The 20,776-nt window shown below is 41.5% G+C and overlaps 1 protein-coding gene and 1 long non-coding RNA gene across 3 annotated transcripts in view; one reads left to right on the top strand and one right to left on the bottom strand.

Annotated features, from left to right (window-relative positions):
• Positions 1 to 4,000: 4,000 nt before the first annotated feature.
• LOC127347343 (beta-glucosidase 32) lies at positions 4,001 to 11,326 on the top strand. The gene is made up of 13 exons (XM_051373538.2): positions 4,001 to 4,103; positions 4,550 to 4,590; positions 4,774 to 4,837; positions 4,986 to 5,044; positions 8,325 to 8,400; positions 8,477 to 8,548; positions 8,968 to 9,055; positions 9,133 to 9,394; positions 9,603 to 9,718; positions 9,840 to 10,048; positions 10,250 to 10,345; positions 10,466 to 10,568; positions 10,836 to 11,326. Exons 1-13 carry the CDS (start codon positions 4,022 to 4,024, stop codon positions 11,053 to 11,055), a joined length of 1,488 nt encoding a protein of 495 aa, XP_051229498.1. The 5' UTR covers positions 4,001 to 4,021; the 3' UTR covers positions 11,056 to 11,326.
• Positions 6,611 to 20,776, bottom strand: part of LOC127347358 (uncharacterized) — a 53,478-nt gene continuing 39,312 nt past the window's right edge. Inside the window, exons 2-5 of one of the 2 annotated variants that reach the window (XR_011753412.1) lie at positions 8,946 to 9,373; positions 7,863 to 8,126; positions 7,658 to 7,779; positions 6,611 to 7,471 (exon numbers count right to left, since the gene is read on the bottom strand). This is a non-coding gene — a long non-coding RNA (uncharacterized lncRNA). Of the gene's footprint in view, positions 7,780 to 7,862; positions 8,127 to 8,945; positions 9,374 to 20,776 lie in introns of both variants that reach the window. The other variant, XR_007879622.2, reaches the window with a different exon arrangement.

Below are 20,776 nucleotides of genomic sequence, written 5' to 3' on the forward strand. Positions count from 1 at the left end.
GCAGGGTGCCGGAGGCGATCTCCTGAATCCCCCGAGATGGGATTGGCGGCGGCGGCGTCTCTGGAAGGTTTTCCGTATCGTGGCTCTCGGTACTGGGGGTTTCGCGATGGAGGCTTTAAGTAGGCGGAAGGGCAGGTCAGGAGGCGGCACGAGGGGCCCACACCACAGGGCCGCGCGGCCAAGGGGGGGCCGCGCCGCCCTAGGGTGTGGCCACCTCGTGGCCCCACTTCGTCTCCTCTTCGGTCTTCTGGAAGCTTCGTGGCAAAATAGGACCCTGGGCGTTGATTTCGTCCAATTCCGAGAATATTTCCTTACTAGGATTTCTGAAACCAAAAACAGCAGAAAACAGCAACTGGCACTTCGGCATCTTGTTAATAGGTTAGTTCCAGAAAATGCACGAATATGACATAAAGTGTGCATAAAACATGTAGATATCATCAATAATGTGGCATGGAACATAAGAAATTATCGATACGTCGGAGACGTATCAGTTATCATCTGAAGTCCTTGATTGTCGACTTAAATCAGCTCTTCGCCTGCTTGATGCAGAAGTTGCGGCTTTCCTTTGCTCAAGTACCAACTTTTCTTTTTCTATTTCTCGTCTGGCTGGAGCGAGTCTATATTGATACGCTTGCATCTCTTCTAATGTAGCAGTGGTGGTCATCGGCTCCGCGCCGCTCATGGCTCTCGACGCTTTATCCCAAGCTGTTTGCGGAAGTTGCAACTTCTGACGAGGTGCGGTCCCGATGTATTTGGTTCCCAATCCTCGTGTGAGATCATCGGGATCGATGTATGGATTTCCCAAATCATCGAAAGCCTCTGATGTTTCCTCCTTTGGGCGACTCGACTCTCCGATTACATAGACTTGATGATATGTTGTAGCTTTGTTCCTCCTGAAGTTGGTGGCACCGTCGCGCGGATCGGCGAGGACCCCTCGAACTGAGGTAGATCTGTCGATGAAGTCAAAATTATCAATGCTCTCCGAGTCGCTGCTCAGATCTGAATATGCAGGCGACCCGAAGGACATGTTGTCGAAGATATCGGCGAGTTTTCTGCTTGAAGCGGGCTTGACGAAGCGTGGGGGCGAGATCTCCTCGTCGCCTATCTCGAACGATGATGATGATCCCGAGAAATCGGAATCGACCGCCGACGAAACAGATGAAACCGGTGTCGTGAGACAATGCGATCCTTCCTTCCCGACGCGGAAGTGGAAGTTACCGAACGTCATCTCCATTGGCTCTTCCAGGTACGCTAATGCATCCACACGGGCGGGAGGGTGAGGAACAAAATCAACGAGACCAGTTTCGATCTGTTTACCTCCGTCCATCGCGTTGCTTGCTACCGACGACGTTGATGATGTTGCCGAAGATGTTGACGATGCCATCGAGATCAGCTCCTTGTCTCCTCTAATCCTCACAGACGGCACCAATTGACAAGGTATTAATTTGTCAATGCCTACAAGTTGTAGACTTGGGTTTCGCGGAAGTAAATGGCAAGTAGATCTCGAAGGTTTCAGCCGAAAATGTGCTTGACTGCTAAAAACTAGGGTTGAATTGACCTCGACTCCCCCTAATATAGGAGGCGGAGCCGAGGATTTCGTATTACACAAGTTACAATTGCCGGAAGGCTCTTTGAGTCCGTCCCGTAGAATTACAAGTCTCTATCCCTAATCTATCTCTACTTGCCATAGTCAACGCCTTTATGGGCTTCCGGGCTTCATAAACTTCGGGTGATGGGCTTTCAGTAAACCCTGGGTACTATCTTCGGCAGGCCCATCTGGGATGCCTATGTCACGCGGTCACCTACGAGCACGGGAATAGAATAATTATGAACCATATTGTCGAAATACCATGTTTACCTTCCGTCAACCGTGCTTCCACACCATCGCTCCTATAGTGTTTCAGTAACCAAGATATGGAAATACATCTATAACATGTTAACCAAAAATATAGCAGCCAAGGTTGTGGCGTGACACCGCGCCAATCTTCCTACTTACGAGTAATGAGTCAACCCATACGAGTTTACCATCACCGATCCGGTGGGTCTGCCCATTGATAGTAGAGATGGATAGATGGTTCTTTATATGTCAAAGCCTATCAGAAGGAACCCCTAGGTTCAAAAGGAATGTCTTGAAGGGAAATTAAGAACCGCTTGTACCCGCGTGAGAAGGCATCCACCGTCCTATGTGCAGCTTTATAAGGAGGACCAAGAGCTCTCTGCGGTACCAATCAATTCTAGATCCACATAAGCGCCACATCATCGTCACCTTCATCCAACAACCAGTTAGATCTAGGGCACTCGATCTGTTCTTTTTCGACCACCGCTAACCCTCGTTGATTTTGTCATCTGATCTCACAGAGTTAAACCATGTAATACCAACATAGAATAAAAACCAAAACCATAGTGTTCTACAAGCGCGACGACCCTAGACCTGTGTAAATTGAGTCTTCCATAGCATTCGGTGATCAGAGCGTTTCAAATACCAAATAAATTGCATACTCTCACAAGTTATATGCTTGTGATGCCACATGATCTCCACGATTTTATCTCATGACACTTACAACGTGAAGTCGTTTAGTTTGAACTCGTTTCTAATGTCGGGACATTTAGTTTTTCTCAATAAGTACAGTTTGAAATTATGTTAATGTGACGTGAGTTGGAGTAAGATCATTGATTTTTCATACCATTCGGTATTGCCATCATACAAGCATCTCTTTTCTGGTGTTGAAATTATATTTGATTCGGTTTTATGTGAAAAATATTATTTCAGGTAACATAAACGGGCGAGTTGGGACATTAGATTAGCGACGAATCAGAGGGGAGAGAAGAAGAGAGAGGAGAAATGTAGGCAATATGGTTGTTGCATGGATTTTTCTTCCAGCGCACATTTTTCTTATTTTAACTTCTCCAAGTTTGATAATGACTATAATGTCTTTAGTAATCGTTCGTCCTAGAAAGAGTGTTCTTCTACCTCTCTTCGAAAGTCAAACTTTACCAGTTCTGACCATGTTTACGCAAAAAATACTTACATTTATGCTACCAACTTTGTATCATTAGATTCATGATGGAATATAGTTTCATCGTAAACCTATCTAGGTTCATAAGTATTGATATAAACTGAGTCAAACTCTAAACCCATCTTCAAAAAGAATCAATGCATTGATCTTGTTAGCGTTGTTGTCAACGTCGCCACGACATCAGACAACACCACCGACCTGCGCTTGTCCATCAACACTTGTCCCTTTGGCAATGAGGTACTGATCTATTATTAACCTGGTTCTAATATTTTTTAATTAATATTATTTCATCAAATGGTGTAGACCAACGGGAGTTGGACAAATGGGGCTCATATTAGCTAACAAGTGGCACAGAAAAATGACCAAGTTGACTTTATTTATGCCTGATATTGTCTAATCTCTTGCATGCGTAATCGATGATTCGATTTTTTTTCGCAAACCAGAGTACAGAATGTAGACATTCACAAATATCCACGTACGCTCGCGTGAACGCACACCCTATCTTATGAGAACCTCCAAGAGATTGAGTACAAAAAACTAATGATCCGTCGGGTCTAGGGATCTACGAAGTGATGAAGTCGTCACATACGCCTCGTTGTCAACCGAAATGTCGCGTCCCACTAAAAAATATTTTTCCTTTATAAGATTAAAGTGTCAAACATGTGAGGTTTGAACTTTGGTTAGCTAGATACTAGTTGTCCTCTTAACCATCCAACTACGTGTTATATTTTTTTATTCAATTATAGTTTGGTCTACCCCTAATATTGCTCACCTAACTAGGATCCAGAAAAACTAGGATCCAGAACGTGCCCGTAGTCTGCGAATCAACGGATCGGTCCACTCCTCCTGCTAGCTGCTCTGTTAATTAATCGATTCTCTAGGGACGCGATCTCCTCGAAGTTCTGAATATCAGCAGTTTAGAAATGCCAATAGGTACCACTATGCAACGTACTGTTCTTTTAAATAGCGATGAGCAGCTATGCCATTACAGCTCTTGTGACAAGATGCTGCCGCTTTTCTTCGTCCTCCTCCTGTGCCTCGCCGCCTCGCCGAGAGATGCCGCGGCGCTCACCCGTGAGGACTACCCTAAGGCCTTGTTCGGTAAACGTGGTTTGACCGGGTTTTTGTGTTTAATCCCTCCCAGCCTACATTAAATCCACTTGAAATCACGCCAGGAGCATTCGGTAGACAGGTTTTGAGGTGGATTAGCTCCAATGACCCCCGGGAAACACGCCGGATCGCGGTGTAAATAAAACGCTGGCACCCCCTCGCGTTTTTTATTGTTGGCGCACACTCAGCCAGCAGCCCAATTTTCCCTCGCTGCAGCGCGACGTGCATTCCTCTGTACTGTATAGAACGAAGTCAAACCACAGAACAGGACCAAACTGACGGGGTGCTCATGATTAAATTTGTTCGGTTACACCCCACCTTTCCCACCTATTCCTAAGGATCAACAACTGATTCAGCTGAAAACACGTCAATCCACGCCACAATCACCCAAAACACTTGATATGAAACACGGCAATCCAAGTCTAAAGGGTTCACCTTCGGCGCAGGCACCTCGGCCTACCAGGTACGTATGAACTACCTAGCTAGGCGTCTGATCTGTTGTATGTTGCAACAGACAAGCGTCCAGATATCTGTTTGCTGTGGTAATCTGATGGGAAAGCAAACCAAGTATAGAGCCGGTAAGCAAAACACAACCAAATGCTGCTTAAGATGGAAAGAAGTACTTAATGTTTAAATCCCTTATTAGGTGGAAGGTGCCGCTGCGGAAGATGGAAGGAAGCCAAGCATCTGGGACACCTTCACTCATCAAGGTCAGTTCAAATGATCTATGTGTTCTTCCTGATCATCACTCGTCCATCCAGGAATAGTTCAGAGCTTGCAAAATATATCATATGATGATGATGGCCTCTCGAATCTTATTATTGGAATGTACTATTTTCATTGATGAGGTGTTGCCAGGTTATGCGAATAACAATTCTACCGGGGATATTGCAGCAGATCAGTATCATCATTACAAGGTTAGCATCAAGATGTTGCATGATCACCATTTTGCTTTTACAGTAACTACCAATTAATTACTCATTTACTCTACGTACAATGAGGTGTGCTTGGGTAAACTCTCTTAGTGGCTGTTTGGATTAGGAGAGTTTAGAGCACCCCGTGCAGCAACCGTCCGCTGCTTGGTAGACGTGATTTGCACAGGCTGTCCAGGCATCTAGATGTTGTATCACCATTTTTCTTATTTATGCATCGATTCAAGAAAAAACTACCGGGAACTAGGTAAAACTGCCATGATTAAATACCTAGCATATGTGCATAATCGCTCTGTCACTACGGGGACGAGTTAAGGAGCTGTCGCCACAGGCTAATTTGGCCATCGGCATAGGCTAATTTGGCCGTCAGCATAGGCTGTGCCGACGGTGGCCGTCTGCACAATATTCTCTTGGCACAGCCATTTTGGTCGTTGGCATAGCTTCTAGGTGGGCCCAGCGAAGGCCTGATGACCGTTAACCCGCATCATTTTTTTAAATCATTTTTTATATTTTTTCAATTTTTTAATCTTTCACACGGTTCATTTTAACTCTAACTATTAATCATAGGTTAAATTATACTCATGGTCAAACTTTTCAATTGGTCACTCATCCTCCCCTACTTCAGCCCTAGCACATTTAACTTCTTCGTTTATTTGGGTTGAGCTTTCATGAAAGAAAAGACACCTTATTGGTAATACTACTATATCAATCCTACTAATCCTTAGACCGTGATATGATAACTCTTTATTATTTTAAATTTTAAATAGTTATTTAAAGAACATCTGATTAAGTAATAATAATCTGTATGCATAATTCAATAATCAAAAATATAAAATTAAGAATTTTTGGCAAAAAACTAGAATCTTCCTGCTTTCATATTTCCCTTTGAAATTTTGACAATCTTAAAAATTTGCAAACGGGGAAGGCCATTGAAATTGGATGTAATTTTTTGAGACGAACATTTGCAAAAGATAATGCCATTTTATAAAGAAATAAACTTATTTTGCAAAAGAAACAGCGTTGCATCCTGCCGGTTGAGGGCTTTATATTAATTTAAAGTTGGACTCTTTTAGCCTTTTATCTAAAAAAACGGACTCCGCCAAAGAGATCTTCGCCCTCGCGAACGCCGGACTCAACCAACCAAACCCACACCCTCTCTAACAACCGATCTTCCGCCAGCGAGCTCCGCTCCCTGTTCTCCATCGCCGAGTTTCCCACCCTACGATGCGTGTCAATCTCATTTGCCCTACCTCGCCCTTCTTCTTGATTTGGGTAACCTAGCGAGCTACATATTTTGGGGAGACTTTTTCTCTTACCTGATTTTGGGGAGACCTGGGATGATGGGAGGCGAACGGAATTGGCAGAGAGGGAGAGAGCGGCACGGAAAATATCCACCGCATAGGACGGACCAGAAACAAGGATAGGGCTTGTTCGTCCAATCTAGCCACCGTGCACCTTTTTAGCACTTGTGTTCGTATAACTAGATGATACCCCGCGCGATTGCTGCGGAAATCTAAATAGTACATGATATTTGGCGATGTACAACTGACATGAAAAAGCTAAGTGTGTATGTATTATAATTTGAGAGTACATATGCATGAAAAGTATAAAAGTATTGAGCCTACATATACAACTTTTATCCAGCCCACTACGAATGCGAAAACAAAAGAGTGTCCCAACTCTTGCATATGGTGGCAACAACAAACATCAAGTTGATTAATATGTTCAATACTCGCATGATACAAAGTACACCATTGCGTTTCCTTCACTTCAGCCATACTAACAAAAGTTTTGGAAATATTAACCATGCCTATATGAAAGGAGTTATCATATCTGGGCAGGAAGTAAATAATTGAGCCCAAGGGCTAAAAGAAACATTAGTGCGAAACTAAAATGTTCTAATTGGATACAAAAGAACAGAAAGCAAAATAGAAAACAGTGGAGAAATTGCTTGTAATTTTTGTTTGGTGTTGGCTAAAACGCTTTGGAATAAAGCACGTCAAAGAGGAATGTAAATGAAGGATTAAATACTACCTGCGTGTTGATGCAGAAAATACTAAATAAATAGGTTTTTGAAAGAAGAAACAACTCACCTTTTCTGTTACCAAATCTTGCTAAATATGGTAAGATAGAAATATGCATCTGAAAATAGACTCCTTGAAAAAATGAGCAGAAGGTATTGAAAAGACTTAACAAACAAAAAATATACAGGGAAGGCTGAGAACTGCTCATGGTACAGTTAATATTCTGATTTAAAGTGGAAATCCAAAAACTACCCAGCGGATGAGCTCATGCAATCTGTGAGAATAATCTTACGATAACTTCATGGCACACCATTCTGTTTGTTGATGTAAAACACCAGAAACAGGTTTTCCAAAAAGAGAGGACCATAAGCAAAGATTCTTCATTTACCTGTAACAAAAAAGTGTATCGACAATCATCTTTAGTGGAGATGAGATAAACAACTACTTGCCCATCTCTCTGAATCCAATGGTTACTTAATTGGTAAACAGCTACTTACCCATCTCTCTGAATCTAATGGTTGCTTAATTAGCAGTTTAGCACTATTCAACATTTGTAAAGCAGAGATGTACTCACCTGTTCATAGTCTAACAACCCAGTAATTTGTTTTAGCATTTTGCTATTCGTAGAGTAGAAGTTCAATACTGAGATTTCTCGAAAAAAGTCCAGTACAACCCCAAAATCACCGAGATACATACCTGACCATGTCAAAGTCTATTAGATGGCAAAGTGCTGAACATAAAGTAATAGTAAATTAAAGGGCAGTGGGGGAAAAAATCACCTTTTATGTAGCTGTGTTCTTGGGTGTCCTCTTATGTACGAGTAGATCTCCCTGTCATATGCACCAAGTCTTCGTAGATCTCCTTCCTTTTATACGCTTTGAGTTCGACTAGAATTTATCCGGGAGTCCAGGTGTCACAGGTTCCACACACACCAAGCGAGTCGGTGGGCTCCTAGGTCTCGACCTTAGTGGGATGGATGGTGGTAGCCATGTGTATGTCGTAGTAGTATGATCTGACCCCATATATCATCGACGCATGATGGACTGCATAGGAGGAAATATGAATTGGAATCCTACAAAATTATTTTGAAAATCTTTTGTAACAAAGAAGCCCCCTTCTATATGGTTTTGGAAGGGGGTTGTTCCGAAGCACACTCCCAAGAAGAACACAATTCATGTGTCATGGACACATGCATGCTAAATAACTAAATTGAACAATCTTATTTTGTCTCTTGACACTAGGATGATGTAAAACTTATGCAAGAGCTGAGCCTAGACGCTTACAGATTCTCCATTGCATGGGCACGCCTTATTCCAGGTACTCATGCATATATGATAGTTGAATAAGTTATATGTCTCGGTAGATTTATGGTACTGAACACCACGGTGCGTAGACGGAAGAGGAAAGATCAACCCAAAGGGCCTGGAGTACTACAACAACTTGATAAATGAACTGCTACTGCATGGTAAAGACTATATTCTCTACTACTCCCTCTCTCCCAAATTAGGATGCATATTAGTTTTGGTCAAAGTCAAACTTTGTAAACTTTGATTACATATATATATATAAATGTAGCAACATCTACAACATTATCTCAATGTTATTAGAATCATCATGAAATATATTTTCATATTATATACATTTGGTACAACAAAAGTTAATATACTTTCATATATAGATAAAAATTTGACTTTAACCAAACCTAATATGAGTCCTAAACTGGGAAGGAGGGAGTAATATATAGTAGTATCTCAGCATGCATGGCATAAAAATTAATTTTGCAATAGTGGCTTCTATTTCCACCTTGTTGCAAGCTTGGAAAAAAAAGGCCTACAACACATAGACATGCACAATTAATTTACCATTTATCTACATGTGTTGCAGGCATAGAACCTCATGTCACAATTTACCATCTGGATCTCCCTCAGTCCCTTCAGGATGAATACGACGGATTGCTGAGCCCTAGATTCGTGTGAGTGCTAGAATCTTGCACAAATCAAGGTTCTTTGTTTTTGAGTTTGAATACTTCATGTTGCGATACATATGCAGAGATGATTTCACCGCGTACGCCGATGCCTGCTTCCAAAGCTTCGGTGACAGGGTGAAGCATTGGGTCACCCTCAACGAACCCAACATGGAGCCCATATCAAGCTACAGCAATGGCATGATGCCACCGAGGCGCTGCTCCCATCCCTTCTGCTCCTCAGTGAATTGCACCAAAGGGAACTCCAGCACCGAGCCGTACATAGCCGCTCACCACCTCCTGCTTGCACATGCCTCTGCTGTGTCCCTGTATAGAGACAAGTACAATGTAATATATCTATCTGACATAGATTGGTTGATACTGCCTTCGCTCCATATTAGTTGTCGTAGATTCTGATGTATCTATACACAAAATCCGAATCATCCGCGACGACTAATATGGAACGAAAGGAATACAATAGTAGCTGATACTGGTTAAAAACATGCATAACTATGTATGTAATCCATGCCAGTAATGACATACTATCTATCTGTAGGCAACTCAAAGAGGACAGGTAGGAATAACTCTCATGGGCATCTGGTATAAGCCTGCTACCAGCTCCTCACAGGATGCAGCTGCTGCGAGGAGGATGCTCGAGTTCCACATTGGATGGTTCGTACTACTACTCAGTTGGTCCCCTGTGTCTCGTTTTCGTTAGTAACCGGATGTTATATGCTAATCTTGAGGATGCAATTAAGCAGCAAGAACTTATGCCCTCCAATTGCATGGACAGGTTTGTTCATCCTTTGGTATATGGGGACTACCCTCCTGTGATGAGGAGCAGAGTGGGCGCGCGGCTACCAGATTTGACGGCAAGCCAAGTGCGTGGATCATTCGACTTCATCGGCATCACTCACTACTTCGCTACTCCCGTGCGAGACGACGAGGCCGCCTTGAATCTAGAGCAAAGGGACTACTACGCTGACGCAGGTGTCATTGCAGGTAAGTAAGCAGCTGCTGTTCCGATCCAACGTTTTCCTAGAGATGAACTTGACTTTAGCCTAGCATTCAATTCACTATCACTAACATGCCACATTTTTTTTCCTGGAATCTCCAACCAGAGGTACGTACAATGAATCAAGTTTCTTTCATTTCCTTGTAAAACATAATTAAGGTGCGTAAACTTTTTGATAATATGTGTGCAGCTCAAGGAAGTGTTTTCTCCTAGGGCTCTAGGGAAGCTTCTTGACCACCTGAAGCTCAAGTACGGGAATCCTACGATCATGATCCATGAAAACGGTAGGCTTAGTCCGGTTTTCTAAATACGCCTGTCAGTGTAGTGTCAATCTGTGAACTGAAAAGGCGAAACTGCTGAAAAATAAATCCAAGGAATGAAGGATCTTTTTTTCGATGATTCAGGACTCGCTGAAAGGCCCAAAATCACGAGCGAGATCGTGTACGACGACGACATTAGATCAGAGTACCTGCAAGACTACATGGATCAGATCTACCTATCCATAGGGTGAGGTCATCTTCCCATATACTACTACATACATCCTTTTAGAAAAAATATTCTGCATATATATAGTATATCGTTTTTGTTTATCCCGGTCAAAATACTTATGAGAGACTCCAATGTAGCCGTGTCAAGAATAGGAGCAACTGCAAATTCAGTTGAAACTCTTTGCGTTCAAGAAAAAAAGAAATAAATCCAACCGAGATGGATCAAGTGATTCTTGATAGTAATATTATTGAGTATAAGTTTCTGATTGTTGTTTTCTGGTTGCAGGAACGGATCGGACGTGCAGGGATACTTTGTGTGGTCTTTCCTTGACATGTTTGAGTTGGTGTCCGGATACAGTTCCCGATATGGTCTCTGTGGCGTCGACATGAATGCAGAGGAGAGGACGAGGTATGTGAGGAACTCTGGGCACTGGTACTCTGGCTTCCTCAAAGGTGGTGAGCTGCGGCCGGAGTTACCATCAGGGAAAGCATACCGCACCGCCTGACATGGCTTCTTCAACCTGCGTACATTCGTCCTCCCCTAATGGTGCCGCCCAACTGTTTCAGTTCTCTTCTCCATCTGTGTATTTCTGTGTGCACCATTTAGTTGTGTACTAGCTGAATCCCCGTGTATTTCCACCGTCTCTCAAAATTTTATCATGCATGTAAAATAATACAATTCGAAGTTCATGGGTATAGAAAGAGATGGAAATATAGTACTCCATATGGACGAAATTAATTGACTTGAACATATAGTATGTTCAAGTGTACTCCTGAGTTGCGTTGATTAATTTGGGTCGGGCGGGTACTCAAAAAGTACTATTGACACCCTGATTTTCTAATAGCTCAGTATTTTTATCTTAGTTTCTTTTGCTCAAGGATTTGAGGCATCTGAAGTCCTGAACACTGCGACTCCGGAGAAAGTAACATACAGGTTGGGAGTTAGGACCAATAGCTCCTCTAATCTCATGATAAAATGGTTGGGAGTTAGGACCAATAGCTCCTCTAATGTCAGCTAGTACACAACTAAATGGTGCATGAACATAGAATATGTCAATGTATACTCTTAAGCTAGTTTTGACACAGTAATAGCACCACAAAATCAAGTAGATGGAATATCCTTAAGCTTCTCTACCAGCTTGCAATGAAATTTTGCTAACCTATGTATGTTATTGCTTCATTTGTATTGATCATCTACAGATTGTATGAGCAGATGATTGGTATCAGACTGCTTCTCAAAATGAAATCCCAGATTAAATACTTGCAGCACAACTATCATTGATATTTGGGATTTCTATTTTCGTGCCCTCGGGTCCTTAGTTGTGCTCAGTTTTCCCCAGCTCCTTAGTTTTTCCTCAGTTTTACCCAAGCCTTTGTCTGAAACCATCACACGTGATGTAACGGCCGGTTGCCCGACGGTTGACCGTTATCTTCTGACTAGTGGGGCCATGTAGAGCCCGCAAAGACACGTCAGACCATCCATCTTTGTTTGACCGTAAGCATCGGTGTATCCCTGACCAAAACGCGCACGAGTGGGGCTTCGGTATATCGAATGACAAGTGGGCCATGGCGCTGATACAATGGGCAATACACGGGTAGGAATAGATTTTTAAACGGAGCTCTACAGCTATGGCACGGAGGAGGTGGCCTGCGGGGTGCCGAGATGAGATCGACGTCCACAAGGAACTGCATGAGGCGAGACCAGACGCATTAGATAGATATGAACTAGACGCGTTTAACCATGCAAAGAAGAGAAGAAATGGTCGACGACATCGACGACTACCTCAAAACTTTGACTGACCGTGTCCGACACGAACGCGAGCAATGTAGAGAAAACTAGTGTCTCTCCTTTCTGGCATGTATAGATGGGTGCTAGAAGAGTGTGGTGGCGAAGGGAAAGACCTCGCGGTGGTCTGTGGCGTCCAGCATAGCGGGGCGTCGTGGCCGTGCCCACAGCGGCGTGCATGCATGTTCGGCATTGGCATCAGCATGTACTTTCGGCATTGGCCTCGGCGGTATCTCTGGTGTGTCAGTGATCGAATGAGGGGACGGGATTGACGGTGCATCCCGACGGTGACCTAGCAGTGGCGGCGAGCATAGTCGTTCTGACCATGCCGATATCGGCATCGGCATCGTTTGGAGGCTGTGGTGCTCGAATCAAGGTGGGATTTGTTTCTTGTACGCCAAAAGTGATTTGAAACAAGTTTCGTGTTGAAGGTTAGGTAACGAAAGTTTGTAACTAAGCCCAAAATTATACTAGCGCCATGGTGAGGTTCTTTTTGATAGAGCTATACGGTTGGGCAAACTTTTTTGACACTTTTTAGATAGGGTTCCTTGTTGTTACACGTATGGCATCATGTATGGCAAATTTGGGGTCATTTGAAGATGTTCGAAAAAATCACTTTGCTTAAACGCATGCCGTTTCGTCTCACTGAAACCAGCTTTTCTAACAAGGTGATTTTTTTCTACATTCTCTAAATGACCTCAAATTTCATACAGCTGATCTTCTATACATAGATAGATAGATGGTTTCGTTTTTACATTTTTCGAACTTTTTATTTCCCTTTATAATACCCAATTGATTTTCAGATTTTGTAACAAGTTATGACATCATGTATGGCATCATTTTCGCCCTAAATTTCAAATTTTGTGAAACTTTCCCTTTTAGATATTCCTTGTTGTTATAGATATGGCATCATGTATGCCAAATTTTGTTAGGTCTCACTGAAACAAGCTTTTGTAACAAGTTAGGTTTTTTTGACCTTCTCAAAAGGGATTTTTTTTCTACCTTCTCTAAATGACCTAAAAAATCATACAGACGATCTTCTATACAAAGATAGGTAGATTTTTTGCGTGAAAAGTAATGGCTACAACAAATCGGTGATGGTTTATCATTTTTTTCGTGAAAATTAATGGCTACAACAAATCGGTGATGGTTTATCATTTTTTGCGTGAAAATTAATGGCTACAACAAATCGGTGATGGTTTATCATTTTTTGCGTGAAAATTAATGGCTACAACAAATCGGTGATGGTTTATCATTTTTGTGTGAAAATTAATGGCTACAACAAATCAGTGATGGTTTATCATTTTTTGCGTGAAAATTAATGGCTACAACAAATCGGTGATGGTTTATCATTTTTTGCGTGAAAAGTAATGCCTAAAAGAGTTTATAATTTTTAGCGCGTGAAAATGAATACAGAAAACCGCCCTTTAGCATACTTAGAGAGTGGAAGGTAACCGCCGACAGAGAGAGAGGGGTTATCCTGCCCGTTAGATCATATGATCAACGGTCGGCGGGCACGATCCGCGTGACATGGACTAGACCAATCAGGGCAATGTTGCACGTCTGCGAGAATTTGTGGAGGGAGAGGGCAAAACTGAGTAGTATCAAGAAACCAAGGGCACCTGTGTAATAAACAGACTAAGGGATTCAAATATGAGATTTAAAAAATGGAAAATGTGTGTTTTGTACAATGAAACCCATCTTGGCCTACCTCAAACTATTTGCAATACAAATATACATGAGTGTGAGAATTGTGGCCTCATTTAGACAAAGTATGTTTTGGGAAGGGCTTATTGTGGAAAACCATGCACCTTCATAGCTACTAGGTGATTTGAGAAGGCCTTTGAGAAGTGGCAATTTGTGGTAAAACTTGATTTATCTATGACTTATCTATGTTTTGAGAACTGGAAATTTGTGGTAAAGACTCCATGAGTATGTGCCACTATTTTTCGGAATTTTTTGCACATTAAATGACTCATTTAACTAGTTAATCCCATTTGTTGACTGTCTGTTGACCAGCCACTTGAGGGTAAAACTGAGCATATTGCACTAGCCAGTATTAGCACTCAAGGGGAAAACTGAGCACACAAAAAATGCTAGTATATGACTCGAGGTTATATCTGAGTATATCTAAATTTCCAGGGTTAGACTCGAGGACGCGTGTTGCGGTGCAGAAATGGAAGACGTGCAATTGTTGACGCGTAGACGCGGGTCGCGGTGCAGAAGTCGAAGACGTGCAATCGTGGACGCGTGTCGCATTGCAGAAGTCCAAGACGTGCAGACGTGCAGCGGTGGACGCGTAGGACGCGGGTCGCATTAACCACCCCTCGCCTTTATAGACGCCTCCTCCCACTATCTCTGTCACTCTCACTCGCCCACGCAACGACGCCTCTCTCACGTCCCATCATCTTCTCCAAAGCAAAAAACCCTCTCCCTCTCCCTCTCCCTCTCCTCTGCCGGCGAGATGGACAAGGAGAATTCCAATCCCATCGTCCACGGCCCCGTCGGCTCCAAGCGCGACGCCTCCCTCTGAAAGGACACGGATGTCGCCTAGAGGGGGGGTGAATAGGCGATTTAAAACTTTTACGAGATGGGCTTAACAAATGCGGAATAAAAACTAGCGTTTACTTTGTCAAGCCCAAAGCCTATATACTATTGTTCACCTATGTGCACCAACAACTTATTCTAAGCAATGGTTCACCTATGTGCACCAACAACTTATGCTAAGCAATACAAGCAAGTATGTGATAGCAAGATATATATAACTTCAAGCACGATGGCTATCACAAGGTAAAGTGCATAAGTAAAGAGCTCGGGTATAGAGATAACCGAGGCACGCGGGAGACGATGATTTATCCCGGAGTTCACACTCTTGCGAGTGCTAATCTCCGGTGGAGAGGTGCGGTTGCTTAGTGCTCCCGAACGCCACAAGAGGCTCACCTTGAGGTGTGGTTGCTCGATGCACACCAATGCCACAAAGGCCTCACCCCAAGATGCGGTACTCACACCACACACCGAACGCCACGGAGGCGCCTCACCTAAATCTCCGGTGACCCTCGCCACAAAGGCCTAGGTCACGGTTCCACTAAGGGATTTCCTTCGAGGCGGAAACCGGGCCTTACACAAAGCTTGGGGCACGCATCCACAACTTAATTGGAGGCTCCCAAGAAATCGCCACAAAGGCCTCAAATCCGTCTAGGGTTCCAAGAACCCAAGAGTGACAACTTTCTTGCTTTCACTTCCACGAATCACCGTGGAGAACTCAAACCGATGCACCAAATGCAATGGCAAGAACACCACAAAGATGCTCAAGTCCTTCTCTCTCAAATTCCAACAAAGCTACAAAAGCTATTGGGGGAATAAGAGAGGAAGAACAAATAGGAGGAGGAACACCAAATTTCTCCAAGATCTAGATCTAGTGGATTCCCCTCACAAAGAGAGTGATTTGATTGGTGAAGGTGTAGATCTAGATCTCCTCTATCTATCTCTCAAATAGATGCAAGATTCATGGGAGGGAGAGGGAGATAGCAAGCTCAAAGAAGGTCAACAATGGAGGCAAAAACGAGCTCAAACGGTTGGGGAACATTGGGGAAGAAGACCCCCTTAAATAGGGCAAGAGAAATCTGCCCGTTATGCACAAAACTCGTCAAAACCGGAACTTCCGGTCATTTGGGGCGGAACTTCCGCCCCCCGGAAGTACCGGCCAAGTTCCGGATGAAGTGGGGCGACCCTGGAAAGCTTACAGTATACTTTTGCGTGCAGAATCGTCATTTCCGGAAGTTCGCCGGAACTAGGGCGGAAGTTCCGGCCACCGAAACTTCCGGCCAAAAAACTGCTTCACGGAAACTTGAATAACTTTTGCATCCGGACTCCGATTTTGATGATCTTGGGCTCGTTTCGAAGCTAGTAAAAAGCTCTACAAGATCATGCATGGAACCATCATAGTCCAGTAAGGTAGGATAGAAACAAATGGATAAAGGTTTTACCTATCTATAAACAGCAAACCGGTAAAACCTCCAATATGGAAAATGCAACAACTTGAGTTAGGAAACTCGGATTTAGGTGAAACCAATTTTGTTGTAAAGAAGATGACAAGAGATACCCCACAAAGAGTGAAAGGCTTAAGAACAAGTGGGGTAGGTTTTTCTATGTATTTTAGAGTGAAACCTCTCAATACGAGAAACTGAGAAAAACTCCAATATCGAAAACGCAACAAGTGATTCATGCGGAATCCGTTTTCGATGAACTAGAGCTTGCTATGGAAATAACCAAAAGCTCTAAATCACCACATGGATAAGATACAAATAACAACCAAGAAATATGATGCAAGGATGCAAAGGTTTAAGCTCTCTCCGAACGATACGATCGAGTTACTCACTCGAGAGCCCTCTTGATAGTACGGCAACTAAACTATAAAACGGTCTCCAACTACACCATGAGACCTGTAAGAAAGAAACCCTATCAAGAGCAAACCTTAACCTTGCGCGTTCCTCTTGAGCTCGATGAAGACGATCTTGATCACAACAAGATGGAACACCTTTCTTGATTGTGCTTGCTTGATGAAGTCTTGTGGATTGCTCCCCCATAATCCACCATGGGAGAGCATTTTCTTCGGCACATCTTCACATATCCATGATCACCATATGGATGGCAAGCTTCAAGCAAATGATCTCTTAGAGATGGCTCATCTTGAACTTGCACTTCATTTCTTCATTCTTCATCATGTTGATGTCTTGAAGTTAACTTTGAGGGATCACTTCATCTTCATCTTCAAGACATACTTGATACTTGATATCCTTCATTAATTTCTTCTTAATGCAACCTTGAAGCCAACATATGGTTCAAGCATTGCCTATGGATAACACCTACAAATATAACTCAATGCAAACATTAGTCCATAGGGATTGTCATTAATTACCAAAACCACACATGGGGGTCCATGCACTTTCAATCTCCCCCATTTTGGTAATTGATGACAATCTCTTTGAGAGGGTTTATATAAGGAATTTAAGTAACAAACAAGTTGAATATATAGAGCAAACTCCCCCATAATGTATGCATGTGTGAATGATCTAGACTTTCATTGCATATATTGGCATTCAAAGCCCAGTGGAGTTTTCTCTAAATATTCAACTATGCAAAGCAACAAGATGCAATGCAATAAAGGCACATGCTTAAGCACAAAGCAAAGACATAACCAAATTCCCTTAAACCCTCCAAACTTCTCCCCCATTGGCACCAATTGCCGAAATGGGTGAAAAATTTAGAAGGCCAAAATAGTGAGAGTTCCTTCATAGCGTGTGCATTTCTCATAATTTGAGTGGAATCAAATGCACGTATCCAATGACGAATATTCGGAAGGAATCACACTATAGATAGGATCAAAGATTGCAAAAAGATAACAAAGTCAAGAACCTTCAACAAATGAAGCAAGCAACCAAATGAACCACAAAGAAGATACAAAAAGAAAGATTGATATTATGATAAGATCAAGAAGATTGCTCTAAATAATATGAGGAAGCTCCCCAAGGTTTGTGCACAAAACCAGACAAATTGCATTGGAGTATAAAGTGCACAAACATGGAATCATCACTCCCATAATATCATTCGAAACAAAAGATACCAAGCGAATCAAACTCTAATGATCACGACAAAATAGTGCCTTAAATAAAATGAGGAAGCTCCCCAAGGTACATGCATAAATTAAAATGTTGCATTTGAATACAATATGCATAACATGGAATCCTTACTCCCTCATTACCATTTAAAACACAAACATTCGCAATAGATCATAGATAGAAAATTAAGCTTAACACTTGCAACAAACAAATGGTTGAGCAACAAGTAAGAGGCACCATAATAAAAGGCTCAACCAAGAGGATATGTGAAAGGCATGATAAAGCATATTATAAGACTATTACAAGGATGAGCAAAAAGCATCATCATAGTCTTCAATGAATTATATTGCTTAGCATGACCAATCAACATGCAACAAATAAATAAGATATCAAATGGAGATGTATCATCTCTTATGTGTATAAGTTTCTCTAAGTGAGCAATATCACAAAGATATTTATCCACAAAGAAACATGCACACACAAAATAGATACACAAGAATATAGCATGATATCCCAAAATGAAGTCATGCAATATACCAATAAGAGTTCTTGCTTAATAGCATGGCCAAAGGCTCAATTTTATCTTATTGTACATTCATGAACTTCAGCCACAAACATCTAAAATACATCACAAATATCAACAAGGGATAGAAGATAGTTGGGATGCATTGAGATAGGCAACAAGTATCACAAACGACGATACCAAAAGAAATAACTAAATTTGCACTTTCATCGATATTGCACATGTGAGAGGTTTGAGGAATTGATATGCAATAAAATTGCTAGATAGGCATAGTTGGGATGGATGAAACATGAGAATGATTTAATATACTTCCCAACAAATGCACTCATCTCAACTTACTCACATTCACAATAAAGAGGTTTCATTAAGACTTTTGCAAGAAGCACAACATTTGCAAATCAAGAGATTCATGCCAAGATGCAACCACATGGTTGGATGCTAGAAAAATATGCATGAGAAGATACTTGTTACCGAGATAGCATTGGTGTGGATGTAGTAGATATGTGTTCGTTGACCATCCTAGCTTGCCTCAAGTTACCATTGAGTCACCACTTCTTCCCAAGAGTGAGACAAACATCCAATGCATATCCATTGCACCTAACACAAAGGTAAGTACAAAATGGTCCCCAAACTAATTGGGTCCGAAGTAGTTAGACACACTACAACATATAGGACAAACTCCACAATTCTATGTGCATATAGATATGAAATTGAATTTCATGCACATCTTAGCCAAATTAGGATTTGATGGAGTTTACCATATATATTGGATCAAAGAAAGTGACACATGCCATAAGATATACATATATTAAATATGCATGCACAATACTTTCAAAAACCAAAGGAAGATACAATTTGGACAAAACACCAAATAAACCAAGAGACAATGGTTGTCCAAATTGTATCAAAGAATCAAATCAACACAAGATTGACTACAAAGACTTATCTCATTATGAGAAGCTAATTAAACCTAAACACAAAGGAATGAGATAACCAACTCCCAAGAGAGCAAGGTTCCAACAAATAAACCAAACCCTCGACACTTCTTATGATGGCACAAAGTACCAAAGAGAAATTTATGTCTCCCAAAACCAAATTTTTGATAATGATCAAGAGATGTTAAGCATTTTAATAAATATAGAAGAGCTCCCCCAAGATTGGTGCATTATCTAGGATTTTTCATATGAATACAAAATGCACAAAACTAGGATCATCACGCTACCTATATCTTCTTAAAATGCTAGAAAGTTTGAATAGACAACTTAGATCCATAAGTTGCAAGGAAGACACATGGGAGTCAAAGCACAACAAATTCATGGCAATAAATAAGGCAATTTAAACACAAGAGCCAATGTAGATATGATCAATAAATATCTACCTCATAATTGATTACCAATTGTCCTAGGACAAGAGGTATTAGGAAATATTTCCCGGTGGTAGTTTGTAAGTATACATAAGATCATATTTACAACGAACAAAGCATATGGTAAAAGATACGAGTTAACCATCATGCAAAGAAAGTTTCTTGATAGCTTCATTTAGTCATACCAACATGCAAGGCAGTTAATAGTATTCATACCAATATGCAAAGCAATTAATAGTATTCATACCAACATGCAAAGCAATTAATAGTATGACTTGAAGCACATGGTTTTCCAAAAATGTATTGAGGGACACGTTGTGAAAAACCATGCCAAGAAAAACTTTCACAAATAAGATCCACAAAGATATTAGCAATGAAGCTATTTAAGCAAATTGGAGCTTGTTTGAGCAAACATGCCACATAGGAGAGAGATAATTTTTACGATATCAATTCTATGTGACACAACCTCAAATGTTCACATTTTCTAGGCTTGTAATATGACAAAGCTTATTACCCCCCATAATGTGATAAGGAATTTATTTTCACAAGAGGCAAATAAGATCCAACTAGAGATATTAATGGACATTAGAATTTGAATTTCTCATGAAGATGACATACCACATAGAGACTAGATAATCTTGCAATATCAATTCTAAGTGATATTCCTCATGTACACACATTGTTAGGATTGTGAAATTCCTAAAGGCATATCACTCCCCCAAAATGTTATAGTCCATTAATCTCTCATAAGAGCCATATAAGATACAACAAGATGCAAAGAGGCTCCAACACAAACACAAATACATGGTGTGCAACCCAACATGCATAGACTTGATTTCTCAAGCAAAACTATTAGGAAGCACAACATATACAAACACATGTTAGAAACAAAACTAACACATGCAAAGGGGCGAGTAACTTTCAATATAAATGAGTT

This window comes from Lolium perenne, chromosome 1 (assembly GCF_019359855.2).
Source record: "Lolium perenne isolate Kyuss_39 chromosome 1, Kyuss_2.0, whole genome shotgun sequence".
In the NCBI taxonomy this organism is placed as follows: Eukaryota; Viridiplantae; Streptophyta; class Magnoliopsida; order Poales; family Poaceae; genus Lolium; species Lolium perenne.

What these genes read in the sequence shown, in the direction of transcription:
- LOC127347343 (XM_051373538.2), top strand. Translation starts at nt 4,022, where the DNA reads ATGCTGCCGCTTTTCTTCGTCCTCCTCCTGTGCCTCGCCGCCTCGCCG. An exon ending in GCTCACCCGTGAGGACTACC is followed by an intron (nt 4,104 to 4,549) that starts CTAAGGCCTTGT and finishes GGCAATCCAAGT; the next exon opens with CTAAAGGGTTCACCTTCGGC. An exon ending in TGACGCAGGTGTCATTGCAG is followed by an intron (nt 10,049 to 10,249) that starts GTAAGTAAGCAG and finishes TAATATGTGTGC; the next exon opens with AGCTCAAGGAAGTGTTTTCT.